Consider the following 26,931-nt stretch of genomic DNA (forward strand, 5'->3'; position numbering starts at 1 on the left):
CTTTCAAAATGCTGTTGGTCCCATGGACTTCAGCACTCGAGGGCATTTTTAGAAATGTCAACTGGAGAACGAGGATGAGGGCGCAGGCCTTGCATCCATGCTGCACATGGCCAGGCAGGACCACAGAGTCGCCCAGGTCATTGATGCACACGAACATGTCCATGCACCTGGGAGCTTGGAACCCATCAGTCAATACTGTGCAGTTGTGAAACTGGAGGAAAACCGTGGTATGGGCTGAGCGCGGTGGCTCACATCCGTAATCCCAGCACTTTGGGAAGCTGAGGTGGGCGGATCGCTTGAGCCCAGGAGCTAGAGACCAGCCTGGGCAACATAGTGAGACCTCATTTCTACAAAAAATTAATTTTTTTTTTTTTTTGAGACAGAGTCTCACTCTGTCGCCCAGGCTGGAGTGCAGTGGTGTGATCTTGGCTCACTGCAATCTCCGCCTCCCGGGTTCACACCGTTCTCCTGCCTCAGCCTCCCAAGTAGCTGGGAATGCAGGCGCCCGTCACCACGCCCGGCTAAATTTTGTATTTTAGTAGAGACAGGGTTTCACCATGTTAGCCAGGATGGTCTCAATCTCCTGACCTCGTGATCTGACCGTCTCAGCCTTCCAAAGTGCTGGGATTACAGGCATGAGCCACCGAGCCTGGCCTACATTTTTTTTTCTAATTAGCCAGGCTGGCCGGGCACGGTGGTCTTGCTCTGTTGTCCAGGCTGGTCTTGAACCCCTGGGCTGAAGTGATCCTTCCACCTTGGCCTCTCAAAGTGCTAGGATTACAGGCATTAACCAACATATCTGGCCAAAATGTAAGTTTTTTTTTTTTTTGAGACAGAGTCTTGCTCTGTTGCCCAGGCTAGAGTGCAGCGGCGCGATCTCAGCTCACTGCAACCTCCGCCTCTGCGTTCACACCATTCTCCTACCTCAGCCTCTGGAGTGGGCTGGGACACAAAATTAAAGATTTTAAAGATAGATAATGCTTTCTGTTGTGCTATGAACGATACTTGAAATAACGTACTGAGGCTGGGCGCCGTGGCTCACGCCTGTAATCTCTGCACTTTGGGAAGCCGAGGCGGGCAGATCACGAGGTCAGGAGATCGAGATCATCCTGGCTGACACGGTGAAACCCCGCCTCTACTAAAATACAAAAATTAGCCAGGCGTGGTGGTGGGCGCCTGTAGTCCCAGCTACTCGGGAGGCTGAGGCAGGAGAATGGTGTGAACTCAGGAGGCGGAGCTTGCAGTGAACCGAGATTGCACCACTGCACTCCAGCCTGGGCGACAGAGTGAGACTCCGTCTAAAAAAAAAGAAGAAAAAAAAGAAATAACATACTGAGCTTTACTGTTGACTATTCAAAAGAAATTATTCCATTGAGAAGAATTTACAAGTAAATATTGATTTCATGTAGATAGTGTCAGTGTAATGTTACAAAGAAAGTCTAAAGTTTTGGCTAGAGTTTAGAAAATTTTCTGGAGTTTTCTTTTTCTTTTTTTGTTTTTTTTGAGACAAAGTCTTACTCTTGTCTCCAAGGCTGGAGTGCAATGGGGTAATCTTGGCTCACTGCAACCTCCGCCTCGTGGGTTCAAGCGATTCTCCTGCCTCAGCCTCCCAAGTAGCTGGGATTACAGGCACCTGCCACTGCACCTGGCTAATTTTTGTATTTTTAGTAGAGACGGGGTTTCACCATGTTGGCTAGGCTGGTCTCGAACTCATGACCTCAGGTGATCAACCCACATCAGCCTCTCAAAGTGCTGGGATTACAGGTGTGAGCCACCACACCCAGCCTTGGATGTTTTCATATGATACTAAGTGGAATATATTCAATTATTTGTCAATAGTGTAATAAAACATGTATCAATTAAATCACCTTATATCTTTTTTATAAAAAATTACATTTACAACTCTATCAAACAAAGAGAGAAAATTAAATAATATATTAAAAGAGCTGAGAACCTAAAAATTAAAAATTAGAATACTTGGACCTCAGTGGGCAATCTGAGGAGCTAGAGCTACAAAAGTAGTTTGGAAATTGAGTCTTCAATATTCTCTTTAATGGAATTTATAAAAGAGAAGTAGTCAAATGTCTGGCCAATGGAAACACTTAAAGAGAAATGGCTTTGGTAAATGATAGTCTTTTATTTATTTATTTATTTTGAGATGGAGTCTCGCTCTGTTGCCCAGGCTGGAGTGCAGTGGTGTGATCTCAGCTCACCGCAACCTCTGCCTCCCAGGTTCATACAATTCTCCTGTCTCAGCCTCCCGAGTAGCTGGGATTACAGGCATCTGCCACCATGCCAGGCTAATTTTTGTTTGTTTTTTGTTTATTTGTTGGTTTGAGACAGAATTTCACTCTTGCTGCCCAGGTTGGAGTGCAATGGCACAATCTTGGCTCACGGCAATCTCCACCTCCCGGGTTCAAGCAATTCTCCTACCTCAGCCTCCTGAGTAGCTGGGATTACAGGCATGTGCCACCATGCCTGGGTAATTTTGTATTTTTAGTAGAGACGGGGTTTCTCCATGTTGGTCATGGTAGTCTCCAACTCCTGACCTCAGGTGATCCACGCGCCTGGGCGTCCCAAAGTGCTAGGTAAAGATGGGGTTTCACCATGTTGGAATCAAACTCCATCTCAAGCGATTCGCCTGCCTCAGCCTCCCAAAGTGCTGGGATTATAGGCATGAGCCACAGCACCTGGCAGTAAATGTTATTCTAACAGAGATGTCAGTACTTTCTTTAAGTCTATAAGGAATAAATTATTAAAGTTGACAAAATAATAAAAGTGATTGGATATATAAAACTGATAAAGCTTGAAAAGGCAAAAAGCATTAGAAAAACAAAAAAGAGCCTTTTGAAATAAGAAAGTGCCAATTCCCAGAAAAACTATTAAATTGTCTAACAAACTACATGAGAACGTATTTGCTGTTTTATGATAAACATAAACAAATATAGTAAACTTTGAGGTCTTTTAATTTACTTAATCCTGACATTTGGCCAGCTGACGTATGCAAAGTTCTGTGGATTTTAAATGAACAAAAATTAATGAAACAGCCATTCTAACAGTGTTCTCAATACAGTTAGTGACAGAGATACTGGCTATGTTAAAACCTAAGTATGATTAAGGCTAGAGAAATTCTAAATGTGGATGCTTTGGGGCTAGCAGAAGTTAAGAGAGAATCCAGCATTGTGAACAAGATTGTTGATGATAGAAATGATCCTCTACTTACACTTACCAAGAAAGCCATTGAAAGAGTTTGATGCAATTCCTATGTCAAATCATGGCCCAGACTGGGGCGCCATTTAGCTAGTGACAGCTAACTAAACAGCGTGCTAAGAATCTGTAACATCAAAAACTGATTTGGAGATTATTACAATAATATGGTGAATAATTTATACTCTACTATATGCCCTTTCATTAAAGATGTATATACATATTTGAAATATCTTTATACATTTTATTTTATTTTATTTTTTGAGACTGAGTCTCACTCTGTCACCTAGGCTGGAGTGCAGTGGCGTGATCTTGGCTCACTCCAACCTCCACCTCCCCGGTTCAAGCAATTCTTGTGCCTCAGCCTCCCAAGTAGCTGGGACTACAGGCATGTGCCACCATGCCTGGCTAAATTTTGTACTTTTAGTAGATATGGGGTTTTACAANATGGTGAATAATTTATACTCTACTATATGCCCTTTCATTAAAGATGTATATACATATTTGAAATATCTTTATACATTTTATTTTATTTTATTTTATATTTTATTTTATTTTATTTTATTTTTTGAGACTGAGTCTCACTCTGTCACCTAGGCTGGAGTGCAGTGGCGTGATCTTGGCTCACTCCAACCTCCACCTCCCCGGTTCAAGCAATTCTTGTGCCTCAGCCTCCCAAGTAGCTGGGACTACAGGCATGTGCCACCATGCCTGGCTAAATTTTGTACTTTTAGTAGATATGGGGTTTTACAATGTTGGCCTGGCTGGTCTCAAACTCCTGGTCTCAAATGATCCACCTCCCTCGACCTCCCAAAGTGTTGGGATTACAGGCATGAGCCACCGTGCCTAGCCTCTTTATACATTTTAGTGTATTTCAAGAGTAAAAAACATATATCAATTTTATTATTTCTAGCATAATTTATATTCCATACCAGTCATTGAACATTTTTAATATCATTCTGCCTATGGAATGGTGGAGTAGAAATTATCAGCCTTTCTTTTACTTTTCCCAACTTTTATTATGTAAAATTCCAAACATACAAAAGGTTGAAAACTAGGACACAGACATTCATATCCCCATGAGCTACATTCAACAATCTAACCTGTGCCACGATTGCCCTTCTCCGTACATGTGTGTTTTTTGAGCCATTTGAATGTCAGCTTCAGACATCATGACTCTTCACCCTTAAACATACAGCCTGTGTTTCTTAAAAATCAGGAGATTCTCGGCCGGGCATGGTGGTTCACGCCTGTAATCCCAGCACTTTGGAAGCCTGAGGCAAGTGGATCACAAAGTCAGGAGGTTGAGACCATCCTGGCCAACACAGTGAAACCCTGTCTCTACTAATAATACAAAAAGTAGCAGGGCGTGGTGGTGCACGCCTATAATCCCAGCTACTCAAGAGGCCGAGGCAGGAGAATGCTTGAACCAGGGAGTCAGAGGTTACAGTGAGCCAAGATGCTGCCATTGCACTCCAGCCTGGCAACAGAGTGAGACTGTCTAAAAAAAAAAAAAAAAAAAAAAAAAATCAGAGACTGGTATGTGAGAGGAGACTCTCTCACATATCCATACCATTATTATGCCTAAGAAAACTCACAATCATTTCCCCAAAGGTCCCATTTTTTTCCAGTTTTTTTGAAGTTGAGGCCAATCCAGGGCGCTATGTTACTTTTATTTACAAAAAAAAAAAAAAATTTTTTTTTTTTTTTTTGAGATGGAGCTTTGCGCTTGTTGCACAGGCTGGAGTGCAGTGGCGCGATCTCAGCTCACTGCAACCTCCGCTGCCTGGGTTCAAGTGATTCTTCTGCCTCCATAGTAGCTGGAATTACAGGCACCCGCCACCATGCCCACCTAAATTTTTTTTGTATTTTTAGTAGAGATGGGGGGTTTCACCATGATGGCCAGGCTGGTCTCGAACTCCTGACCTCAAGTGATCCACCCGTCTTGGCCTCCCAAAGTGCTGGGATTACAGGCATGAGCCACCATGCCCCGCCCAAGCTTGCTTTAAAAGAAGATAGCAGGCCAGACGCAGTGGCTCAAGTTCGAGACCAGTCTGGGCAACATAATGAGACCCCCATCTCTAAAAGAAAAACTTAGCTGGGCATGGTGGCACATGCCTGTGGTCCTCAGGAGGCTGAAGTAGGAGGACTGCTTGAGCCCAGGAATTTGAGACTGCAGTGAGCTATGATGGCACTACTGCACTGTAGCCTGGGTAATAGAGCAACACCCTGTCTCAAAAACAAAATAAAAGAGGATAGCAATAACTTTTTAACAGAAAGGAGGTTGATTAAACAAGGGTGTCAAATAGTTGATAATCCTTGAAAGTGAGGAAGGAAAAAATTGTGGTTCTTTTACTGTCTCACTTTTGTGTATCTTTTAAAACTTTCGTATAAAAAATTTAAAAATGGCCATGTGGCCGGGCGTGATGGCTCATGCCTGTAATCCCAGCACTTTGGGAGGCCAAGGCAGGTGGATCACCTGAGGTCAGGAACTCGAGACTAGCCTGACCAATATGGTGAAACTCCGTCTCTACTGAAAATACAAAAATTAGCCAGGTGTGGTGGCAGGCGCCTGTAATCCCAGCTACTTGGGAGACTGAGGGAGGAGAATTGCTTGACCCCAGGCAGCAGAGGTTGCAGTGAGCCGAGATCACGTCACTGCACTCCAGCCTGAGCAACAGAGTGAGACTCTGTCTCAAAACAACAACAAAAACAACAACAAAAACGGGTAGGATCGTGACAGATTGAGAAGATGAGGAACTCTTTAAGAAGTTGTATAAAATGCATCTCCAAACTTCCCATCTTATGTGTGTGCCAGGGACTTACCCTGTGCTTAGTATTTCCAGAGAGCAGTTACTTACTGTTCCCCAATTCCACTCACATACCTTGAAACTATGGACAAAGTCTTTTTTTGTTTGTTTTTAAGATGGAGTCTTGCTCTGTCACCCAGGCTGGAGTGCAGTGGCACAATCTCAGTTCATTTCAACCTCCACCTCCCGGATTCAAGTGATTCTCCTGCCTCAGCCTCCTGAGTAGCTGGGATTACAGGCATGCGCCACCACACCTGGCTAATTTTTTGTATTGTTAGTAGAGACAGGTTTCACCATGTTGGCCAGGCTGGTCTTGAACTCCTGACCTCAGGTGATCCACTCACCTCAGCCTCCCAAAGTGCTGGGATTACAGGCATGAGCCATCTTGCCTGGCCCTGGACAAGGTCTTTTGGATGATACACATTCTAGTATAGATAAATCATGCTTCAAATCAGTTGAGACCGAATGGCCCCCACCTCTACCAAGCAGAGCCCACAACTGATTGGCCACAACAAATGTCCTAAACAAGAATAGATTTACTTTGCAATAAAACACCTCCCAGGTTCGTTTGTGTGCGGACTGGACTAACAAGGGTCTACATCTCCTAATACTTAATACGACCTAAGGGAACACCTGGCAGGATAGGAAAGGCATTGTTCAGCATTACAGCAAGCATGACACATGAATCTTTCAAACAGGCCGGGTGTGGTGGCTCACGCTTGTAATCCTAGCACTTTGGGAGGCCGAGGTGGGCAGATTGCTTGAGCTCAGGAGTTCAAGACCAGCCTAGCCAACATGGTGAAACACTGTCTCTACTAAAAATACAAAAATTAGCTAGGTGTGGTGGCACACGCCTGTAGTCCCAGCTACTTGGGAGGCTGAGGCGGGGGAATCTCTTGTACCTGGGAGGTGGAGGTTGCAGTGAGCTGAGATTGGTGGCACTGCCCTCCAGCCTGGGCAATGGAGCAAGACTCTACCTCAAAAAAAAAAAAAAAAAAAAAAAAAAATCTTGCAAAGAGAGTATCTGCAAGATCAAGGAAAGCTGGCCTTATATTTTAAGACTCAAAACAACCATGTTGTAGAAACTTTTGCCTTGAGAAAAATATAAACAATTGCTCCAGTTTTGAATTACCTTCAGTCTCTGAAGTTCTTTCTTAAGTGCTGCTTGGAAATTTAGGAAATGGTTTCTGAACTAAGTAAAGTCGAACAGGCTCCAGATTTATTAGAAAAAAAATCAGTGTCAAGGCAAAACAAAACGTGATTTTTATCTGGAAATGAGATAAAGGTTGACGGAAGGGAAGAGCAGAGCATCAACAAGGTTGATCTTCTACAGGCCACAGATCTGAAAAATTCAAGCGTGGTAAATAAACCCAGAGAATCCAGAATGTTTCTAGAATCCCCTCTACGGTGCTGTGCATGAAATAACTCGTGTAGTCAGTGACCCCCATTTCTGAGGTCTTTTATTATACACACACTTACTGCAGAAAAATTATAAAATGCAAACAAGTGAAAGAGAGAAAAAGTATCCATCTTGCCACATCCCAGGACCACATTGTTAACACTTACGTGAATATCCTTCCAGATTGTTTTCTATCAAGAACAATACTAATTTTTTTCCCCACAAAAATCAGATCAAACATGCTGTTTGGACACCTGGGTTTCTTCATTTGGTATCTCCATGTAAAGAAATCTTTTTTTTTTTTTTTTTGAGACAGTCTCACTCTGTCGACCAGGCTGGAGTGCAGTGGTGTGATCTCAGCTCACTGCAACTTCTGACTCCTGGGTTCAAGCAATTCTCATGCCTTAGCCTCCCCAGTAGCTGGGATTACAGGTGTGCATCACCACACCTGGCTAATTTTCGTATTTTTAGTAGAAGTGGGGTTTCACCATGTTGACCAAGCTGGTCTCAAACTCCCTACCTCAGGTGATCCACCCACCTTGGCCACCCAAAGTGCTGGGATTACAGGCGTGAGCCACCACAAGTGGCCTTGCTTTGTTTGAATAGAGACAGGGTTTCACCATGTTTTCCAGGCTGGTTTTGAACTCCTGAGCTCAAGCGATCCGCCCACCCCAGCCTCCCAAACTGTTGGGATTACAGGTCAGAGTCACTGCGCCCACCCATCTTTTTGATTTCTACCTTAATATTGTTAATGGCTGCAAAGACTGTTTCTTCTGGAGTGTATCAAAATTTAGCCATTCCCCTACATTAGCATTAATGTCACTTCCAGGTTTTTGCTATTAGAAATATGCTGCAATGAGCTTTCTTTTGTTAAGCACTACATTCTGGACCACGTCACATCTGGCATCCAGAGGGACATTTGCTTGCAGATGTTACAAAGCCTCACTGCTGGAAGGTACTCCTCCCCCCATCTCTAGGAATCAGAAGAACCCTAGAGTAACCCAGTTTAGAGGTACTCTATGTCCGGACTCGCCTTATTTAGGACATTACAAAGATCACTGTATAAACGGAAGACAGCTAAGCTAAATCCCAGAACTTTTCCGAAATCTGTTTGTCATAAAGTTGAAAAGTAAACACTTTCCATTATTTATTAGCACTACATTTACGAATCCATTTGCCTTCAGGCTTCCTGCCTGTCTGGCGGAATTCAGGTTTCCTATGGGAAAGGATGAAGCAGATCCTAATGAAAAAAGGAAGATTTTTCAGTAACTGAAATGAAACCTACAGCCAAGGCAAGTCAGACCCAGAACACAGTTAATAACCATTAGTTATTTCCACTGTATTCTTATTTTACATCATCCCAGATTCTTTTTACCTCCTTAAAACACAGACTGACAAGAAAATTTAAATATTTTTGTTAAAGCAGTTACGGTCAATGCCCCACTGTGTCTGCAATTAAAAAAAAATATGTATCAGGCCAGGCGCGGTGGCTCAAGCCTGTAAGCCTCGTAATGCCCAGCACTTTGGGGAGGCCCGAGAGCAGGCGGGATCACAAGGTCAGGAGATTCGGAGACGCATCCTGGCGAACACGTGGTGAAACCCCGTCTCTACTAAAAATACAAAAGACTAGCCGGGCGATCCTGTGGCTGTGGCGCGCTGTAGTCCGCAGCTATCGGGAGGACTGCGAGGGCAGGAGAATGGCGTGAAGCCCGGAGCCGGAGCCTGAGTGAGCTGAGATCCGGCCCACTGCACTCCAGGCCTGGGCGACAGAGGCGAGACTCCGTCCAAAAAAAAAAAAAAAAAAAAAAAATATGTATCCTGAATATTTGGGGATGAGATTTCTGTTTTGATTTTTACTCCAGAAAACCAATTACAACATGTAACCGGGCATTTCCAGACTTCGAAGTAAGTAAAAAGAATCCAGTTTTCTTTTCTCCAAATTCTTGGAGATGTCAAGTAGAACCCTAAAAGGCTGTAATTCACACGTTAAAACCCTGCTGGAAACACTCTCCCCTTGCATTTTGGAAGAGATACGTCACCCAACAGGAATGGCTCCCTCAGAATCCAGAATACACTTGTTAGCCAGCCGACCCTTGTTCTAAAGTGATCTCATGATTCCTAAGATGCGCTCAGGCAGCAAGTTCTACAGTGTCTCCATTATTAGGGGATCCAGGCTGAGGGGTCACTTTAAACAAGATCAGTTCCTCTGTGGAAGATGCCTTGTGAGGACCTCTCCAAGACTCAATTTTATACTCAACTGATACTTAGTTCTATAGGTAACAAGAAATCAACAGAAACATTTTGGAAACAGAAACTCCTGAAAATCACAGAAACATTTGAGCAAGTTGTGTTCCTGGATGTCTCCTGAAAGCAGCCTGACAAAAACTTTGTATGGAGATGAGTTTTAATGCCCTTTAAAAAACTCTTTTAAGTCCATTATTAATTGCCAGAATGAGTACACTGAGGAAAGGCCTTGTCCGGTGCTGATACAGACATTAAAACAATAGTACCATGATTAAATAAGTTTTTTATTGTCACATTTAACTGCTTTGTCAGATATACATTGTAGATTTCAGTATGGCATCAAAATAAAAATATTTTCCTGAATGTCAAAATCTGAACAGAGGAGATGGTAATGGCACTTAAAAAAAATAAATTCACACTGGCGCTGGAGCTGCGTAGTAGGTAGCTGATAAAAACTGGAACACATTTGCAGATAAAGTGGTCTGCAGTGTTTTCAATCAAGTGGCAGTGGTGTAAGGCCAACAAAACCAGAAGACTAGTTAAAAGACAGACCCCCATAGAGGGGCGATCCAAAGAACGGCAGTTCTAGCGCTTCATTTTCCGTCTATATGATACTGTCTAATTTAGTACTGGAACTGGAGCTCAGTGAGTAAATGTCTATCCTACAAACTGAAACTACTTTTTCAGAACCCAGATTTTAAGCCTCTCCAACAACTTCCTTATTCTTACAGGTTTAACTAGTTCAAAGGAAAGGCAGTTAAACTCCAAGTATTAACCTCTTGGCTGTCCTTGTCATAAATGGCGGGTCTTGTAGTTTCCAAACCAGAAGCCCAACATGCTCCTGAATGTCTTAGTGGTTTCACACGTCGTGGGCGAAACTAGAAAACAAGTAGTCATTAAATAAAAATATAAGTGCATCCCAAGAGAGTCTCTACACATATCGCAATTATTCCCTAAAGGGCAACTTAAAATAAGTATGGTTATTCAGCTTGAAAATGAATCTTTATTCACCAAGATTCCCAAACAGTTTATTATTAAATGTCTTTCCTCCACAAATAAAACTAACACTAGGATTTGTCAGAAGATCTAAATGAGTTATATCTCCTCTGTATGAACTCAGCTAAACCTACCGTGTCTGGAATCTGTTCATTATAAAACTCACTCCTTCTATTCTCCACTGCTGTGTGTCCTCTAAGATTCCAGAACAGAGACCATAGGTGCCAGTGCAACACAGTAGTCACTGTAATCCATCAAGAAAAAAATAATTAATTTATTTTATGACATATTTATTTGGATGATTACTTACTGGTAATTAGTATCTCTACTTTTTTTTTTTAAAGGCAACCATTTTAAGTGATAATACATATCAAGCTAGTAGAAAAGAGTTGAAAGCCCTCTCTTTTATCTCACAAAGTCATGCAGACAAGAGAAGGTATATCTGATTTGTTCCAATCAGGTTTCTTGGAATTATCAAAATTTCTTTTCTGGCAAAGATGAATTTGGCTCATCATAGAAAGAAGTTCTTTGAAGGCTGCTGCTAAACTTGTTTCCCTTTGAAAAAGTAAATTTCAAGGCATGATAGTGCAAGAGGTAAGTTTTTGATTTATAGAACATTTATAGACTAATTGTGCTTAGTCTCTAATTTCCAATTTATTTTAAAGAACAGAAACTACGCTGATAAGTTTCACTTTGCCTAAATTTACCAGTACATCCATGAATCGCACCAGAATTAGGACAATTTGATTATCTTAATGATTCTGCCATGAAGCTTGCACACTGTATCCAAAGGAAAAGACCCACGGATGGAGCCTCCCACAGGTTCTGTGCACAAGGACTCTCTTCTTGGGAGTCAAGGTATCTGAGAAAGCAGTTCCCCAGATTAAGTTCTCAAAACCCTCTCAGTAAGCAATGAAGAAAACAGTGCTAGGTGGAGAGTTCTTTTGTTTAGTTAAATCTGGGAGGTCTGAGTGTTCCTGGGGTCCTCGTCGGGATGTGTCACGGGTCGAGAATCTTTCGAATGTGAGTATTCACTATTAGAAGGCTCTGTAGGGTCAATCAAATTTTCATAATCACTGTCGTCTGAATCCTCGCCACTGTCTCCAGCTGCTCTTTGGGGAGGAGGAAGGTCAGCCCCACTTCCAGGATACTTCAGTCCGGCACTGGTGGAAGCATAACTGGAAGAGCCCACAGCTTGAGGTCGAGGCATAAAGACACTCCTTTCCATGCGAGAGTGGCTCAAAGTACTTTCTTGATTGTTTGGGTGAAAATCAGAATAGGGGGGAGGAGGATCAGAGGCCTCTGCATCTCCAAGTGTACTTCTACCTTCAGCTGCAAACCCAGAAGAGGGCATCCGAGGACTGAATGTCGGGTCCAAACTTTCAGACGGCATCTGTCTGCTTAACACTGCCTGCTGCAATCCTGGATGAAAAAAGAATATTCTAACACTTTCTAGATTCTCACAGCTTTTCATCTCAATATATAACATGGTCAACCCGAATGTTCCGGAAAACAGCAGTGAGGCAATGAAGCTGTTACTATTAATTATTTTACAATTGCATAGTACTTGATAATTTACAATATATTTCCCTACACATTAATTCATTTAAGGCCATGACAAATTTCTGGTGTTATCATTATCGTTATGATTACTGTTTCCATTATAGATGCAAAGAAACCAGAGTTCTGAAAGGTGAGGTGATGTGGCTAAGGGGACAGCTGGAAGTGGGCCTGAGACTCAGAATGCAGGCTCTGCCGCTCCACACCCTGTGCCGGTTCCCTGGCGTGGGGCTTGCTGTGTCACGCTGTGGGGCCCAAAGGTTGAAATGGAAACGTCCTGTCCACGGAATGGAAATGTGAGAGATTCTTTCTTTGGCAGCCTCCTATCAAAAAACCGATTTCTTTATAGCTACCTGTCATAATACACTTATACACCTTAAAACTTTAAAAACCCTATGTTAAGTAGGTACTGAACCACAGCTTTACTCGATTTTTATTAATGCTGTGAAAGAACCCACATAGTCCATATAGTCTTGAAAGTTTTTGTAGGTAACATTTAAATTTTTTAAAAGTATTATAAAACTGATACACACTCGTACAATATTTATTTAGAAAGGAAGAAAGAGGCCCGGCGCGGTGGCTCAAGCCTGTAATCCCAGCACTTTGGGAGGCCGAGACGGGCGGATCACGAGGTCAGGAGATCGAGACCATCCTGGCTAACCCGGTGAAACCCCGTCTCTACTAAAAAAAAAATACAAAAAACTAGCCGGGCGAGGTGGTGGGCGCCTGTAGTCCCAGCTACTCCGGAGGCTGAGGCAGGAGAATGGCGTGAACCCGGGAGGCGGAGCTTGCCGTGAGCTGAGATCCGGCCACTGCACCCCAGCCTGGGCGAGAGAGCGAGACTCCGTCTCAAAAAAAAAAAAAGGAAGGAAGAAAGAAAATAAAAGCTGCCCACAATTCCATCATCCCAATAACATTGTCAGGATGAAAAGGGCACAGGATTTCAAGCGAAGAGACCTAAATTGTAAGTATCAGGCCCTCACTTCCTTGCTGTGTTACAGAAGTCACTAATCCTTGCTGAACTCGGTTTTATTATCCAGCTTTGAGTGTTTGTCTGTACACATGGATTAAAACATGGCTGACATCACCTGGTTTATACTGTTTCATATCCTAGTTTTTTGTTTGTTGAGGTAGGGTCTCACTCTGTCACCCAGGCTGGAGTACAGTGACACAATCATGGCTCACTGTAGCCTTGACCTCTCGGGCTCAGGTGATTCTCCCACCTCAGCCTCCCAAGGAGCTCAGACTAGAGTGCATGCCACCACACCTGGCTTTTTTTCTTTTCTTTTTTTTTTAAGTAGAGACAGGGTTTGCCATGTTGCCCAGGCTGGTCTTGAACTCCTGGGTGCAAGTGATCCACCTGCCTCGGCCTCCCAAAGGGCTGGGATTACAGGCGTGAGCCACCATGGCTGGCCTAGTTTTTTTTGTTTTTTGAGACGGAGTCTCACTCTGTCGCCCATGCTGGAGTACACTGGCGCTATCTCGGCTCACTGCAAGCTCTGCCTCCCGGGTTCACGCCATTCTCCTGCTTCAGCCTCCCGAGTAGCTGGGACTACAGGCGCCTGCCACCACGCCACCACACCCGGCTAATTTTTTGTATTTTTAGTAGAGACGAGGTTTCACCGTGTTAGCCAGGATGGTCTCGATCTCCTGACCTCGTGATCTGCCTGCCTCAGCCTCCCAAAGTGCTGGGATTACAGGTGTGAGCCACCGTGCCCAGTCTAGTTTTTTTACTTAAAATTATATATTGGGGCCAGGCGCGGTGGCTCACGCCTGTAATCCCGGCACTTTGGGAGGCCGAGGCGGATGGGTCATGAGGTCAGGAGATCGAGACCACCCTGGCTACCGTGGTGAAACCCCTCTTTACTAAAATACAGAAAAATTAAGCCAGGCGTGGTGGCGGGTGCCTATAATTCCAGCTACTCGGGAGGTTGAGGCAGGAGAATGGCATGAACCCAGGAGGCAGAGCTTGCAGTGAGCTGAGCCACTGCACTCCAGCCTGGCTGACAGAGGAAGACTCTGTCTCAAAAAGAAAAAATAAAATAAAATAATATATTGGGCATTAACTCAAATTCACTTCAATGGCTGTATAATATTCCATCATACATATATATACCATAATTTAAATAAAATTTATAACTGTAAATTGACAAATTATAGTTATACATATTTATAACATACTGTAATTTATTCAATTATTTTACTTTTGCTGACTTAACTACTTTAAATTCCTATTTTGGCTGGGCATAGTGGCTCACACCTGTAATCCCAGCACTTTGGGAGCCTGAGGCAAGAAGATCGTTTAAAGCTCAGGAGTTTGAGACCAGCCTGGGCAACAGAGTGAGACTTCATCTCTAAAAAATGAAAATAAAAATTCCTATCTGTATTTCTTTCTTTCTTTTTTCTGAGATAGAGTCTCGCCCTGTGGCCCAGGCTGGAGTGCAGTGGCGTGATCTTGGCTCACTGCAACCTCCGCCTCCTGGGTTCAAACGATTCTCCTGCTTCAGCCTCCCGAGTAGCTGGGATTACAGGTGCCTGCCACCATGCCCAGCTAATTTTTGTATTTTTAGTAGAGATGGGATTTCACCATGTTGGCTAGGCTGGTCTCAAACTCCTGAGTTCATGATCCGCCCGCTTTGGTCTCCCAAAGTGCTGGGATTACAGGCATGAGCCAGCATGCCCAGCCTCTATTTTGTTGTGTTTTTTTTTGAGACAGTCTCACTGTGTCGCCCAGTCTGGAGTGCAGTGGTGTGATCTTGGCTCACTGCTACCTCCACCTCCCAGGTTCAAGCAATTCTTCTGCCAAGTGCACGCCATCATGACCGGCTAATTTTTGTATTTTTAGTAGAGACGAGGTATCAGCACATTGGCTAGGCTAGTCGAACTCCTGACCTCAGGTGATCTGCCCGCCTCGGCCTCCCCAAGTGCTGGGATTACAGGCGTGAGCCACTGCGCCCGGCCCTATCTATATTTCTGATTATTTCTAGAAAAATGTAACAGTAAATCAGACTGTTATATTTGCCTGAAAACATGAATTACATTTTAACTGGATTATATATATTCTTATTAAATTAGAAAAGTTTAGCCCTAACCTTATCTTTTACACTTGATGTTATCTGCCATATGTTTATAAATTTTACATACAGATAATAATTCTGGTGGTGTTACAGCAAACATGGCTGTTATGCCGGAATTACTAGGTTCATGGGCCTAATTCTCATTCAGTTTGTTTCTTAGCCTAATGGTGTGTATTCATCCATGGTTACCAAAATTAGACATTTAAAACTTTTACTATGACCGAACATAAAGCTAAAAGAGTATTTGGTAGCTCCTCTATGAGGCTATATTAAGACAAGACACAGGCTGGGTTCGGTGGCTCACGCCTGTAATCCCAGTACTTTGGGAGGCCGAGGGGGATGGATCACCTGAGGCTGAGACCAGCCTGGCCAACATGGTGAAACCCCGTCTCTACTGAAAAAACAACAAAAAAAAACAATTAGCTGGGCATGGTGGCGGGCACCTATAGTCCCAGCTACTCAGGAGACTAAGACAGGAGAATCACTTGAAACCAGAAGGTGGAGGTTGCAGTGAGCCAAGATCACGCCACTGACTCCAACCTGGATGACAGAGGGAGACTCCGTCTAAAAAAAAAAAAAAAACAGGACACAGTGCCTACCTGCTGGGCATGCAGGGTTAACTAAGTAACAACCACCACATTCACTGTAACTAGATCCGACTGTCAATATATACACAAATCTGTATCAATCACTTCTTGGGATTTATTCTAATTTCCACTTCAGCTTTTCTACCTTTGGTCTTCTTTTTCTTCAAGTGTCAGAGAATTGAGGGGGCTACTATGAAAAACAGCACTTGCCCTCCAGAGAAGCTGAACAAGAGACTACTCTGCCCCAGCCAGGCTAATCTGAGACTTGATGAGCACAGAAAGAGGCATATCATTTATTGTATAATATAATCTGATGTTTAAAACAACATTTCCCTGATACTGAACGGTAAAATTAATAAGAAACTTACTTCTTTCTTGTTCCTTTTCATTTTTCCTCTGAGTGATTTGTCTTCTTAATTTGTTCACTTCCGCCTGACAAGATTCAACAACTCGCTCACTCTTTTCAACATCTGCACACACTGCCTGAGGAAAAAAACGACAAGGTTAGCTTCAAGCTCAAGCACAAGGCATCCCATAAATTCAGCGCTGATTACAACTCCAGGAAAAGTCCAGATGGTGTATTGAGTTAAAAAGCAGCCACATAAGGCAGAACAAAATCAAGAAAGCCCAAAAGACTAGAATTGTTGCTATTCACTGGTTTGCTTTAATTTTAAGGTGATTATGCTATTTAGCTTATAGATTCTTGACCAGTAAGGGTAAGATAGGAAAGATTTACTCTTTCCTTTCATTAATCATTTTATTGAAATGAAAAGGCAACTCTTGGTACCAGTTTAGCATACAAAGGAAGAACAAAAGATAAGACAGGAATAAGATGCTTTCAACTTTTATCACCAACATTCAAAAAATCAGATAAGACAATTTAACAAAATATTTATAAAGAAAAGTTGAAAAAAGTTTCAAAGTCAAGGTTTAATAAAAGATAGTTATTTGAGACTGCATCTGTGCAATGTAGCTATTTATAATCCTGAGAAAACTCTATGTGATTTGGTGGCATTTTCAAAGCAGGCCTTATTCAATCAACAATGAAATATAACAGCCACTTTTGGCCAGTGCTGATATTCCGAAAAGGGCATGGTCATGAATTCAGGACAAAAAGCTATTTTCCACTGCACGTTCCTTCCATAGCAGAAATACCAGAAGCTTCCAGAAAGTAGGCTGGTTATCAGTGAGTCTGTATAAAGCTCCCTATACTGGTAGGTGCACAGTGACCCTAGTTGGGAGCACTAGACTGGAAATGGCTCTTGTATGCTTCTCCTTTTGCCCCGCGCTGAACTCAGCCTGTTTTCCTCTTTTTCAGTATCTGCCTTCATTCCTCTTTCTACTCATTGAGGCCTTCATCCTTTTTATTTTTATATTTTAGAGATGGGGTCTCACTCTGTCACCTGGGCTGGAGTGCAGTGGCACAATCGTAGCTCACTGCAGCCTTGACCTCCTGGGCTCAAGCAATCCTCCTTCCTCAGCTTCCCAAGTAGCAGAGGACTACAGGTGCATGCTGCCACACCTGGCTAATTTTTAACTATTTTGTAGAAATGGGGTCTCATTATGTTGCCCAGGCTGATTTCGAACCCCTTGGCTTGAGAGATCCTCTTGCCTAGGCCTCCCAAAGTGCTGGGATAACAGGTGTGAGCCACCATGCCTGGCCAAAGCCTTTTTCGTTAAAGTCAGGCCTTTCTCTGGATCTTGAAAGCTTCATCAACTTTACCACTTTCTTTGCTGTACTCAAAGGCAAGTTCAAAGGCTCTTCTGTTCTTAGATTTTAGAGCAAACTACTCCTAAGAAGACAGCGGGGATGATGAAAAGAATGTGGGAAAGTATCGTTAGCATCTAGCTCAGTAGTTGGCTCACAGGAGATGTTTCCATCGATGCCTGTTGCATAAATGACTAGGAATGAACAGGCTGTGCCGAGATCCTCCCACTTCAGGGAGGCAGCTGGGGGCAAAATGAGTGAACGAGGATGAAGAAGCAGAGCTGCAACCAGTTATGGGTGCCTTTTGATATTGTCTCTACTTAGAATACAACTGATGGAGATAGCTGTGTTCTTAGCAAGCCTTTCTACATTTTCCTAGAAAAACTACTATCACAAATGGGGCCGTAAGTATTTGAAACAGTAGCATTAACAATCTACTTCAGGCACAGAGTGAGTGAGCTGGGCTTCTGCAAGACAGCACGAACCATTATTCCACAGTTTGAGTCTGTTCTGGGAAAGCAGATTCTGACTTTCGGATCCTAACTCTATCTGTCAGTTGGAAGATAATTAAAAATTAAAGTAGAATTAAAAACTTCTGGGCAAGACAAATAAGATGAAAACTAATAAATAAATCAGTTACCTGAACTTTCTCCTGAAGTGCATTGTAAACCTGATAAATCGCCCTGATATCTTTCATTACTCCATCCTTGTCAAAAAAGTCAGTACTAGAAGGCAAACAGAAAAAAGATGTCACAAGGTTACCATAACCGCTGTGAAATGGAAAGGCATTTTTCCTATCTCTTCCACTTTATTGTTTAAATGCTGTGACTCCAAGGTGACAGTGTTTAAGGAATAATGCTCATACCACAAGAATTACGGCAATTTTAAAAATCCGTGTTACCAAGATCATTTAAAAAATAATAAAAGCTATGTATTTTCAGTGACTATGTTTAGGTTTTAGAACCTCAGAAATAATACTCTATCCAAAACTTTTGTATCAATTACAAAACTATTGTGGTAAATGATTTTAAAATTCATAAAAGTAAATTCTCTTTTCAACAAGAACAAAATTTTGATGCATGCTGGTGGTATCTAGACAATTACCTTACTGTATTCTTTAGTTTTAATCATATCAAACTTGGTTTTACATTTTTCCATACACCTTTTAAATGTTATTAACAAAAGAAATATTGCTGAGAAAAGAAAAAACTAGCACTTTACCTTTCAACTTACCCATGTTCTTTAATCACTTTGGCATAACTCTGAGAAGTATTTGGCACTGAAGATACTTTGTACTCTTGCTGGCTAGTATTTCCTAGATTGGGAATAGCAAGTGATATCCTTTGATTATACCTATGGGAAAAATTCAGAAAGAGATCATGTTAAATGTGCCATTCTATCATATTCAAGTGAGATTGACAGTTTAAAAAAAAAAAGGGCTAGGTGTGGTGGCTCACACCTGTAATCTCAGCACTTTGGGAGGCTGAGGTGGGCAGATCACCTGAGGTCAGAAGTTCGAGAACAAGACCAGCCTGGCCAACATGGTGAAACCCTGTCTCTACTAAAAATGAAAAAAAAATTAGCTGGGCATGGTGGTGCACACCTGTAGTCCCAGCTACTCTGGAGGTTGAGGCAGGAGAATCACTTGAACCCAGGAGGCAGAGGATGCAATGAGCCAAGATTGTGCCACTGCACTCCAGCCTGGGCGACAGAGCGAGACTATCTCTAAATAAATAAATAAGTGAATAATTCTTTAAAAAGGGCATGTGTGGTGGCATGTGCCTACAGTCCCAGCTACTTAAGAGGCCAAGGTGACAGGATCAGGAGTTCAAGGTTACAATGAACTATGATAGTGCCACTGTACTCCAGCCTGGGTGACAGAGCAAGACCCTATCTCTAAATAATAATAATAATAAAATTAAAATAAATAAAATTAATTAACTAAAAAAAGAGTGGGGCTTGGTGATAGGAGTCTTAGTTGCTGACTGACATTGGTAAACTAACAGGAAGGTCTCATGGAGCACCTCCTTCTACAGATAACCCAAGGATACATGAGTTAGTAATGTTTTCCCCTCCTATAAAGTAGAACCTTGCTTATCAACTCCTTGAGAGCAGAGGTCATGCCTTACACATCTTTCATATACCCACAGTGACTGAAACAGTGCTGAGCCTCTTGTAAGCGCTCAAGAAATACCTACAGATTATGTAATGAAATCTTATAAAAACCTTTTTAACAATTAACAATTATTTTCACTGATGTCAATTTAATTTATTCTACAACAAATAAACTTCCAGAGGGAAACCATTCTGCTGTTTTCAAACAGACAAGATGATCGTATAATCATATGGGTTTTTTTTTTTTTTTTGCTTTAACAAGTTCACAATGCAAAACCCTTATTAACCAGCAGGTGGATCAATTTCACAATTTTGTATTTGAAATTTATGTTTCAAAATTATAATCAGACTTCCACAGCAATAAAACTGCATTTCCACACAGTGGATTATGGAAAAGCAAATGATGATTTCCAGCTATTTATTCCTTATAAGAATTTATGCATAATAAACACATCTTATTAATGCTTCTTGATCCAAAACAATTTTATGTAAATAACTGACAAGAAAATACCTTCTGTAACCACAAAAGAGCTAAAGAGAATACGTTTTTATTTAAAGATGCATAAAATTTTGGGAGGCCGAGGCAGGTGGATCACCTGAGGTCAGGAGTTCAAAACCAGACTGGCCAACATGTCAAACCCTGTCTCTACTAAAAATACAAAAAAATTAGCCAGCATGGTAGTGTGTGCCTGTAATCCCAGCTACTGGAGAGGCTGAGGCAAGAGAATCGCTTGAACCCGGGAAGCAGAGGTTGCAGTGAGCTGCTGAGATCATGCCACTGCACTCCAGCCTGAGTGACAGAGCTGGACTCTGTCTCAAAAAAAAAAAAAAACAAAACAAAACAAAAAAAAAGCATAAAATGCACTATAATGCACATTTTCAAAGTCATGAATCTCAATGACTCAATGACTTGTACCAAAACGTCCCATACCTCTTCATTTTTTTTTTTTTGAGATGAATTCTTGTTCTGTTGCCAGGCAGGAGTGCAGTGGCACGATCTCAGCTCACTGCAACCTCCGCCTCCAAGTTCAAGCGATTCTGCCTCAGCCTCCTGAGTAGTTGGGAATACAGGCACATGCCACCACACCCAGCTAATTTTTGAATTTTTAGCAGAGATGGGGTTTCACCATGTTGGCCAGGATGGTCTCGATCTCTTGACCTCATGATCTGCCCACCTCGGCCTCCCAAAGTGCTGGGATTACAGGCATGAGCCATCGCGCCTGGTCCCAACATCCTTCTTATATGTGAGACAGATGGAAAAGAAAGCTTTACCTTCTATTTGGTCTAAAGAGCACGTATTCTAAAGCGTGAGTGGAATTGTTGGCCGTGGAGATGAAGCTGAAGAGAAGAAAGACGAGGTCGGGCACACCGAGGATGCGGGTGAGCTGCTTGTGAAGAACCTGCTCTCTGTAGGACATCTGCTGCTGTGTGTTGCGCCGGAATCTGTACCACCCAATGACTTTCTGAAAGAAAAGTGTGAAGAGTTGCATGAAATCTTACAAATTTAATTCCGAATGTATCCATACACACACAAATGCACAAATGTTCACAGAAGCTTTACATGCTAAAGCCCCACACTGAAACAACCCAGGTGTCCATCAGCAGGAGCAGGATAAACAGACTGGCTCCGACATACACTGGATCCTGCTTAGTAAGAAGAAGAACACGAATGAGTCCCAAAATAACTATGCTGAGTGAAAGAAGCTAGACACCTCCTCACTAAAACAAATATAGGTTATAGGGTTCTATGTATACAAAATGCTAGAAAATGAAAACTAATCTACAGTGACATAAAGCAGATCAGTGGTTAACAGGAATCGGGGGAGAAGGCAGGACTGGAAAGGCATGAGGAAGCTTTTGTAGGTGATAGAGATGCTCGTTATCTTAGTATGGTGATGGTTTCACAAGTTTACACATACATCAAACTTCTAAGAGTATACATTTGAAATATGTATTATATGTCAATTTTACCTCAATAAAATTATTTTAAAAGTTTGGCTTTGTTAGCTCTTACTACAGCATAACTAAACTGGCTGATGAAACTGTTATGCTTTCTAGAAGAATACTCATAATGTGATTTGTTGGTCATCAGGAAGACAGATGACTTCAGGGATATCCGAAAGACTGCTAAAGTGCAGATTCCTGGGCCCCACCCAAATCTGCAGAATCAGAACCTCCCAAGACAGAGCCAGGAATCTGAATTTAAGTAAGTTTCTGAATTTTCTTTTGCATATTGAAATTTAAAACATCTGTTGTCAAAACATTTAATTATTTATTAGAAGATCAATTTTCTTTTCTTTTTTTTTTTTTTTTGAGGCGGAGTCTCACTCTGTCGCCGGGGCTGGAGTGCAGTGGCTGGAACTGAGCTCACTGCAAGCTCCACCTCCCGGATTTACGCCATTCTCCTGCCTCAGCCTCCTGAGTAGCTGGGACTACAGGTCCCCGCCACCTCGCCCGGGTAGTTTTGTATTTTAGTAGAGACAAGGTTTCACCGTGTTAGCCAGGATGGTCTTGATCTCCTGACCTCGTGATCCGCCCATCTAGGCCTCCCAAAGTGCTGGGATTACAGGCTTGAGCCACCGCGCCCGGCCTAGAAGATCAATGTTCATACAGCTTCCTTCTTTGAAACCAACTCTGGGCTAAAATCTTGTTTTAAGAAGTAAAGGTAGTTTAAATCTATTAGTGTCACATTAAAATTAAAATTAACAGTAAATTGAGATTGTTTTGACACTTTCATGTAGAAAGTAAGTCAACTTTTGCTGAGGCTAGCTATGTCACAAATATTTTCACTAATTACACCACTCTAAGTGAATAATGTTTTCTCCATTGAGTTCATATCACATGCAAAGAACCACAGAGAACAAAGAAATAAACAATAGTTCCCGACTCAAGGAGTACTACTGAACATAAAACAAATCCTCCCATAGATTAAAGCAATTAATTCTGATATTCCTCAAATAAAAAGAAAACCCAAGCTTTTCTTTCAGTGTATAATCTTTTTTTTTTTTTTTTTTTCCGAGACAGAGTCTTGCTCTGTTGCCCAGGCTGGAGTGCAGTGGCACGATCTTGGCTCATGACAACCTCCACCTCCTGGGTTCAAGTGATTCTCCTGCTTCAGCCTCCCGAGCAGCTGGTATCACAGGCATGCGCCACCACGCCCAGCTAATTTTTGTATTTTTAGTAGACATGAGGTTTCGCCATGTTTGCCAGGTGGGTCTTGAACTTCTGACCTCAAGTGGTCCATCTGCCTCAGCCTCCTAAAGTGCTGGGATAACAGGCATGAGCCACTGTGTCTGGCCTCAGTATATAATCTTATAGAAGAGATGTTTTGTCCAAAGTTACAGAGCTCATGAGTGACAGCCAAGATGTGGAATCAAGATGCCTGCCTCTTTCCACTGGGCAACACTAACTTTCACATTCTACATTAGACATGATAGTGGCCACAAAAAAGGTAAAAGTAGTTTTCATTTCAAGAAAATGTGGATACAATTAGATAGAGCTATTGATGTATGTGAACACGGCACATTTCATTCTAAGATTCAATACACCGTACCCAACTCCTATTTGGAATGTTGGAATTACCTACTCAGTAGACCTCAGGCATGCCCCACACTTCCCCCGCCTTCCTGCAAAGACCTGAACGGTGCTCAGCACACTGGCTGTTTTCATGAAATACTCATTGACTAATAGAATCTTTCAAGTGGCTATTGGATGAATAACAGTGCTTTTCAGTTATGCCAATTTGAACTATTTTATTTCATTTTTTTTCCTAGCTGCCCTTTTTTTTTTTTTGGTTTTGAGATGGAGTCTTGCTCTGTTGCCCAGGCTGGAGAGCAGTGGCATGATCTTGGCTCACAGCAACCTCCACCTCCTAGGTTCAAGCAATTCTCATGCCTCAGCCTCCCAAGTACCTGGGACAACAGGCGCATGCCACCACGCCTGGCTAATTTTTTGTATTTTTCGTAGAGATGGGGTTTCACCATGTTAGCCAGGATGGTCTCGATCTCCTGACCTTGTGACGCACCAGCCTCAGCCTCCCCAAATGCTGGGATTACAGGCATGAGCCACCGCGCCCAGTCGATTTCTTTTGTGAATTTCCTGTTCAAGGCCATTACTCATCTTTCTCACTTAAAATTTTGAAATCTGCCAGGTGCAGTGGCTCACACCTGTAAACCTAGCACTTGGGGAGGCCAAGATGAATAGATCGCTTGAGCCCAGGGCTTTGAGACTAGCCTGAGCAACATGGCAAAACCCCGTTTCTACTAAAAACACAAAAAATTAGCCAGGTGTTATGGCGCATGCCTGTAGTCCCAGCTACTTGGGGGGCTGAGGTGGGAGGATCACCTGAGCCTGGGAGGTCGAGGCTACAGTGAGCCATGATCATGCCACTGCACTCCAGCATGGGTGACAGCGTGAGACCCCCATCTCAAAATAAATAAATAAATAAAAATCAAATCAAATAAAATTTGAAATCTGTTTAAAAAAAATACTTCCTGGTACTTCTAATATGTAGTGAGTGCTCTAGATAATTGTGCTCCAAAAAGAATCTGTATAGAACAAATTTTAGTTTTAGCAAGTATAATTAAGATTCATGGCTGGGTGCGGTGGCTCATGGCTGTAATCCCAACACTTTGGGAGGCTGAGGCAGGTGGATCACTTGAGTTGGAGACCAGCCTGGGCAATATGGTGAAACCCCGTCTCTACCAAAAATGTAAAAATTAGCCGGGTGTGGTAGCGCACCCCTATAGTCCCAGCTACTCAGGAGGCTGAGGCAGAATTGCTTGAACCTGGGAGGCGGAGTTGGCAGTGAGCCGAGATGGCGCCACTGCACTCCAGCCTGAGTGACAGAGTCAGACTCCATCTCAAAAAAATAAATAAAAAGTGTTTTAAAAAAGTATAATAAAGGTTCATAATTTAAAATATGAAAAATGAGGGTGTAAGGTAGCATCTGAGAGGTGAGGGATAGGCTGCTAAGAGATTCCAGAATGTCTGTTCCCAGGCAACTCACTAATATGAGAGTGCTGGACCATGTGATGCCTGTGGCTGCTTTAACACCCCTTCCTGGTTGGGCAGGCAGCTTGGTTAGACTACCAGAATGGAGCACCTCCTCAGCTTCCTATCACGCATAAAGCCATTTGCCTTTCTTCTGGCCTGTCCTTCCATACTTCCTATTCTTCCTTTTATCCTTACCTCCTCCTGTACATTAGAAAGGCTGTTGTTTTAATCTAACTGCACTTACTCCTAACACTGTTAAACAAAGGCATTTTGTTTCCCGCTTGACAAGTTGAAAACCTTTTCTTTTTTGAGACGGAGTCTCACTCTGTCGCTCAGGCTGGAGTGCACTGGCGCCATCTCGGCTCACTGCAAGCTCCACCTCCTGGGTTCACGCCATTCTCCTACCTCAGCCTCCCAAGTAGCTGGGATTACAGGCGCCTGCCACCACACCCGGCTAATTTTTTGTGTTTTTAGTAGAGATGGGATTTCACCGTGTTAGCCAGGATGGTCTCGATCTCCTGACCTCATGATCCTCCTGTCTCGTCCTCCCAAAGTGCTGAGATTACAGGCATGAGCCACTGTGCCCGGCGACAAGTTGAAAACTTTTATTGGTACTTTCTTTCTTAAGAAATGGTTAGTAATGGATCTATTTTTATAGAATTAATATCCCAAGGTAAAAAGTAAAACCCATACATAGTACAACACAGTAAATTACAAATGGCATTAGTCACTACTGCAACAAGAAAACTTTGGTTTATTTTCAGTTGTATTCAGACTTGCTTACCTAGTCTATACATAACTAGAACATCATATGCAGATGCTGATAGAAATAATAAACATATGACCTTTTGGAGAAACATCTGTGTTCAACCTTTTTTTTTTTTTTTAAATTGAGATGGAGTCTCGCTCTGTCTCCCAGGCTGGAGTGCAGTGGTGCGATCTCAGCTCACTGCAACCTCTGTCGCCCGAGTTCAAGCAATTCTTGTGCCTCAGCCTCCCGAGTAGCTGGGATTACAGGCGTATAATAATAATGGTATCAGGCTATAAATATCTAAATTTTTTCTATTAATATATCAAAAAATCTATGTAGGTTAACAAAACTCTTACATATTAACATCAAATCTTATTGTTCCATTTTACATTCCTGTCTGGTTTTAGCTTTGGGAGATAAGGAACGATTTCAGAATCACACTGGGCAACAAACAGAACATACCTTTCTCCGATCTTTAAGAATCCTGTCCAAACTCTCCTCATTCACTTTGCTTGCGTAGTCATAAAAACTGTTTAAGAGAAAAAAATCTTTTACTAAAACTACATAGTTTTGTGACATAGACGTGCTGAGCTACATGTGTCTGTGGTAACCCTAATGAAGACCTAATTTCTCACCTTACATAGGCACATAAAGAGAAATCAGTCTAAATGCTTTTCTGAAATGAGGTACCTTTTGCATCGAAGAATACTCAAGAGATTGGTACATTCAAGAGATATTACTTCCACATGTGGGAGGTGCTGATAGCAAGTAATTATAAAATGTGGGGTTTCAAATGGCTGTGACATCTTTTCTTTGTTTCTAGGTATCAATTACTTATGAAAAAAAGATAACATAGCAGCTCATTTTCTGAGAAATGAAGAAGGGAAATAAACATTTGTGGGATGTGGAAGAAGACACTGGGCTGCATACTTTTTCAGGATGTTTCATTCCATTCTTGCCTCAGTGCTGGGAGGTATTAGTTTGACCCAACAATTCCACAAGTTTTATTCCCAGTTTCGTAGATAAACGCACCAAGGCCAAGTGACTTCCTCCAAATCACAGGGCTGGTAGACAGAAGGGCTGGAATTTGAAGCCAGGTCTGGCTAGCTTCAAACCTAATACAATCACCTCCAAAATACACCAACATGACCAGGATCCCGTGGTGTACATCCAGGTATAATGATGCATGGGCCTCCTCTATCACTGAATGTGGGCTTGGGAAAGCCACACTTCTACCTGTTTCCCTACCACCATAAGCCGGGGCCTTATAAAACAGAAAGGAATTCAAGATATGGTTAAAAACAAACAAACAAACAAACAAACAAACAAACAAAACCACTGACTTGAAAGGCAAGTGACACGAGCTCCAGCTCCTGTTCTGTTTCACACTGTATGATCTGGGGCAAGTCACTTCACCTGGTTTCCATTCCATTTTTTGCAAAATAAGGAGTTTGGAATAGACAGATGTTATCTAAGGTTTCT

The 26,931-nt window shown here is 42.4% G+C and overlaps 1 protein-coding gene across 2 annotated transcripts in view; it reads right to left on the minus strand.

Moving 5' to 3' along the window:
* Nucleotides 1-9,923: 9,923 nt before the first annotated feature.
* ABRAXAS2 (abraxas 2, BRISC complex subunit) overlaps nucleotides 9,924-26,931 on the minus strand; it is a 29,218-nt gene continuing 12,210 nt past the window's right edge. For both annotated transcript variants that reach the window (XM_017858727.1, XM_017858728.1), the window contains 6 exons: nucleotides 25,912-25,978; nucleotides 20,976-21,166; nucleotides 18,822-18,941; nucleotides 18,229-18,313; nucleotides 16,249-16,363; nucleotides 9,924-12,078 (listed from right to left, as the gene is read on the minus strand). In XM_017858727.1, the coding sequence (XP_017714216.1) occupies nucleotides 11,609-12,078; nucleotides 16,249-16,363; nucleotides 18,229-18,313; nucleotides 18,822-18,941; nucleotides 20,976-21,166; nucleotides 25,912-25,978 (1,048 nt within the window). In that variant the 3' untranslated portion in view covers nucleotides 9,924-11,608. The remainder of the gene's footprint in view (nucleotides 12,079-16,248; nucleotides 16,364-18,228; nucleotides 18,314-18,821; nucleotides 18,942-20,975; nucleotides 21,167-25,911; nucleotides 25,979-26,931) is intronic.

Source organism: Rhinopithecus bieti, unplaced genomic scaffold, assembly GCF_001698545.2.
Source record: "Rhinopithecus bieti isolate Rb0 unplaced genomic scaffold, ASM169854v2 scaffold_42745, whole genome shotgun sequence".
Lineage (NCBI taxonomy): Eukaryota > Metazoa > Chordata > Mammalia > Primates > Cercopithecidae > Rhinopithecus > Rhinopithecus bieti.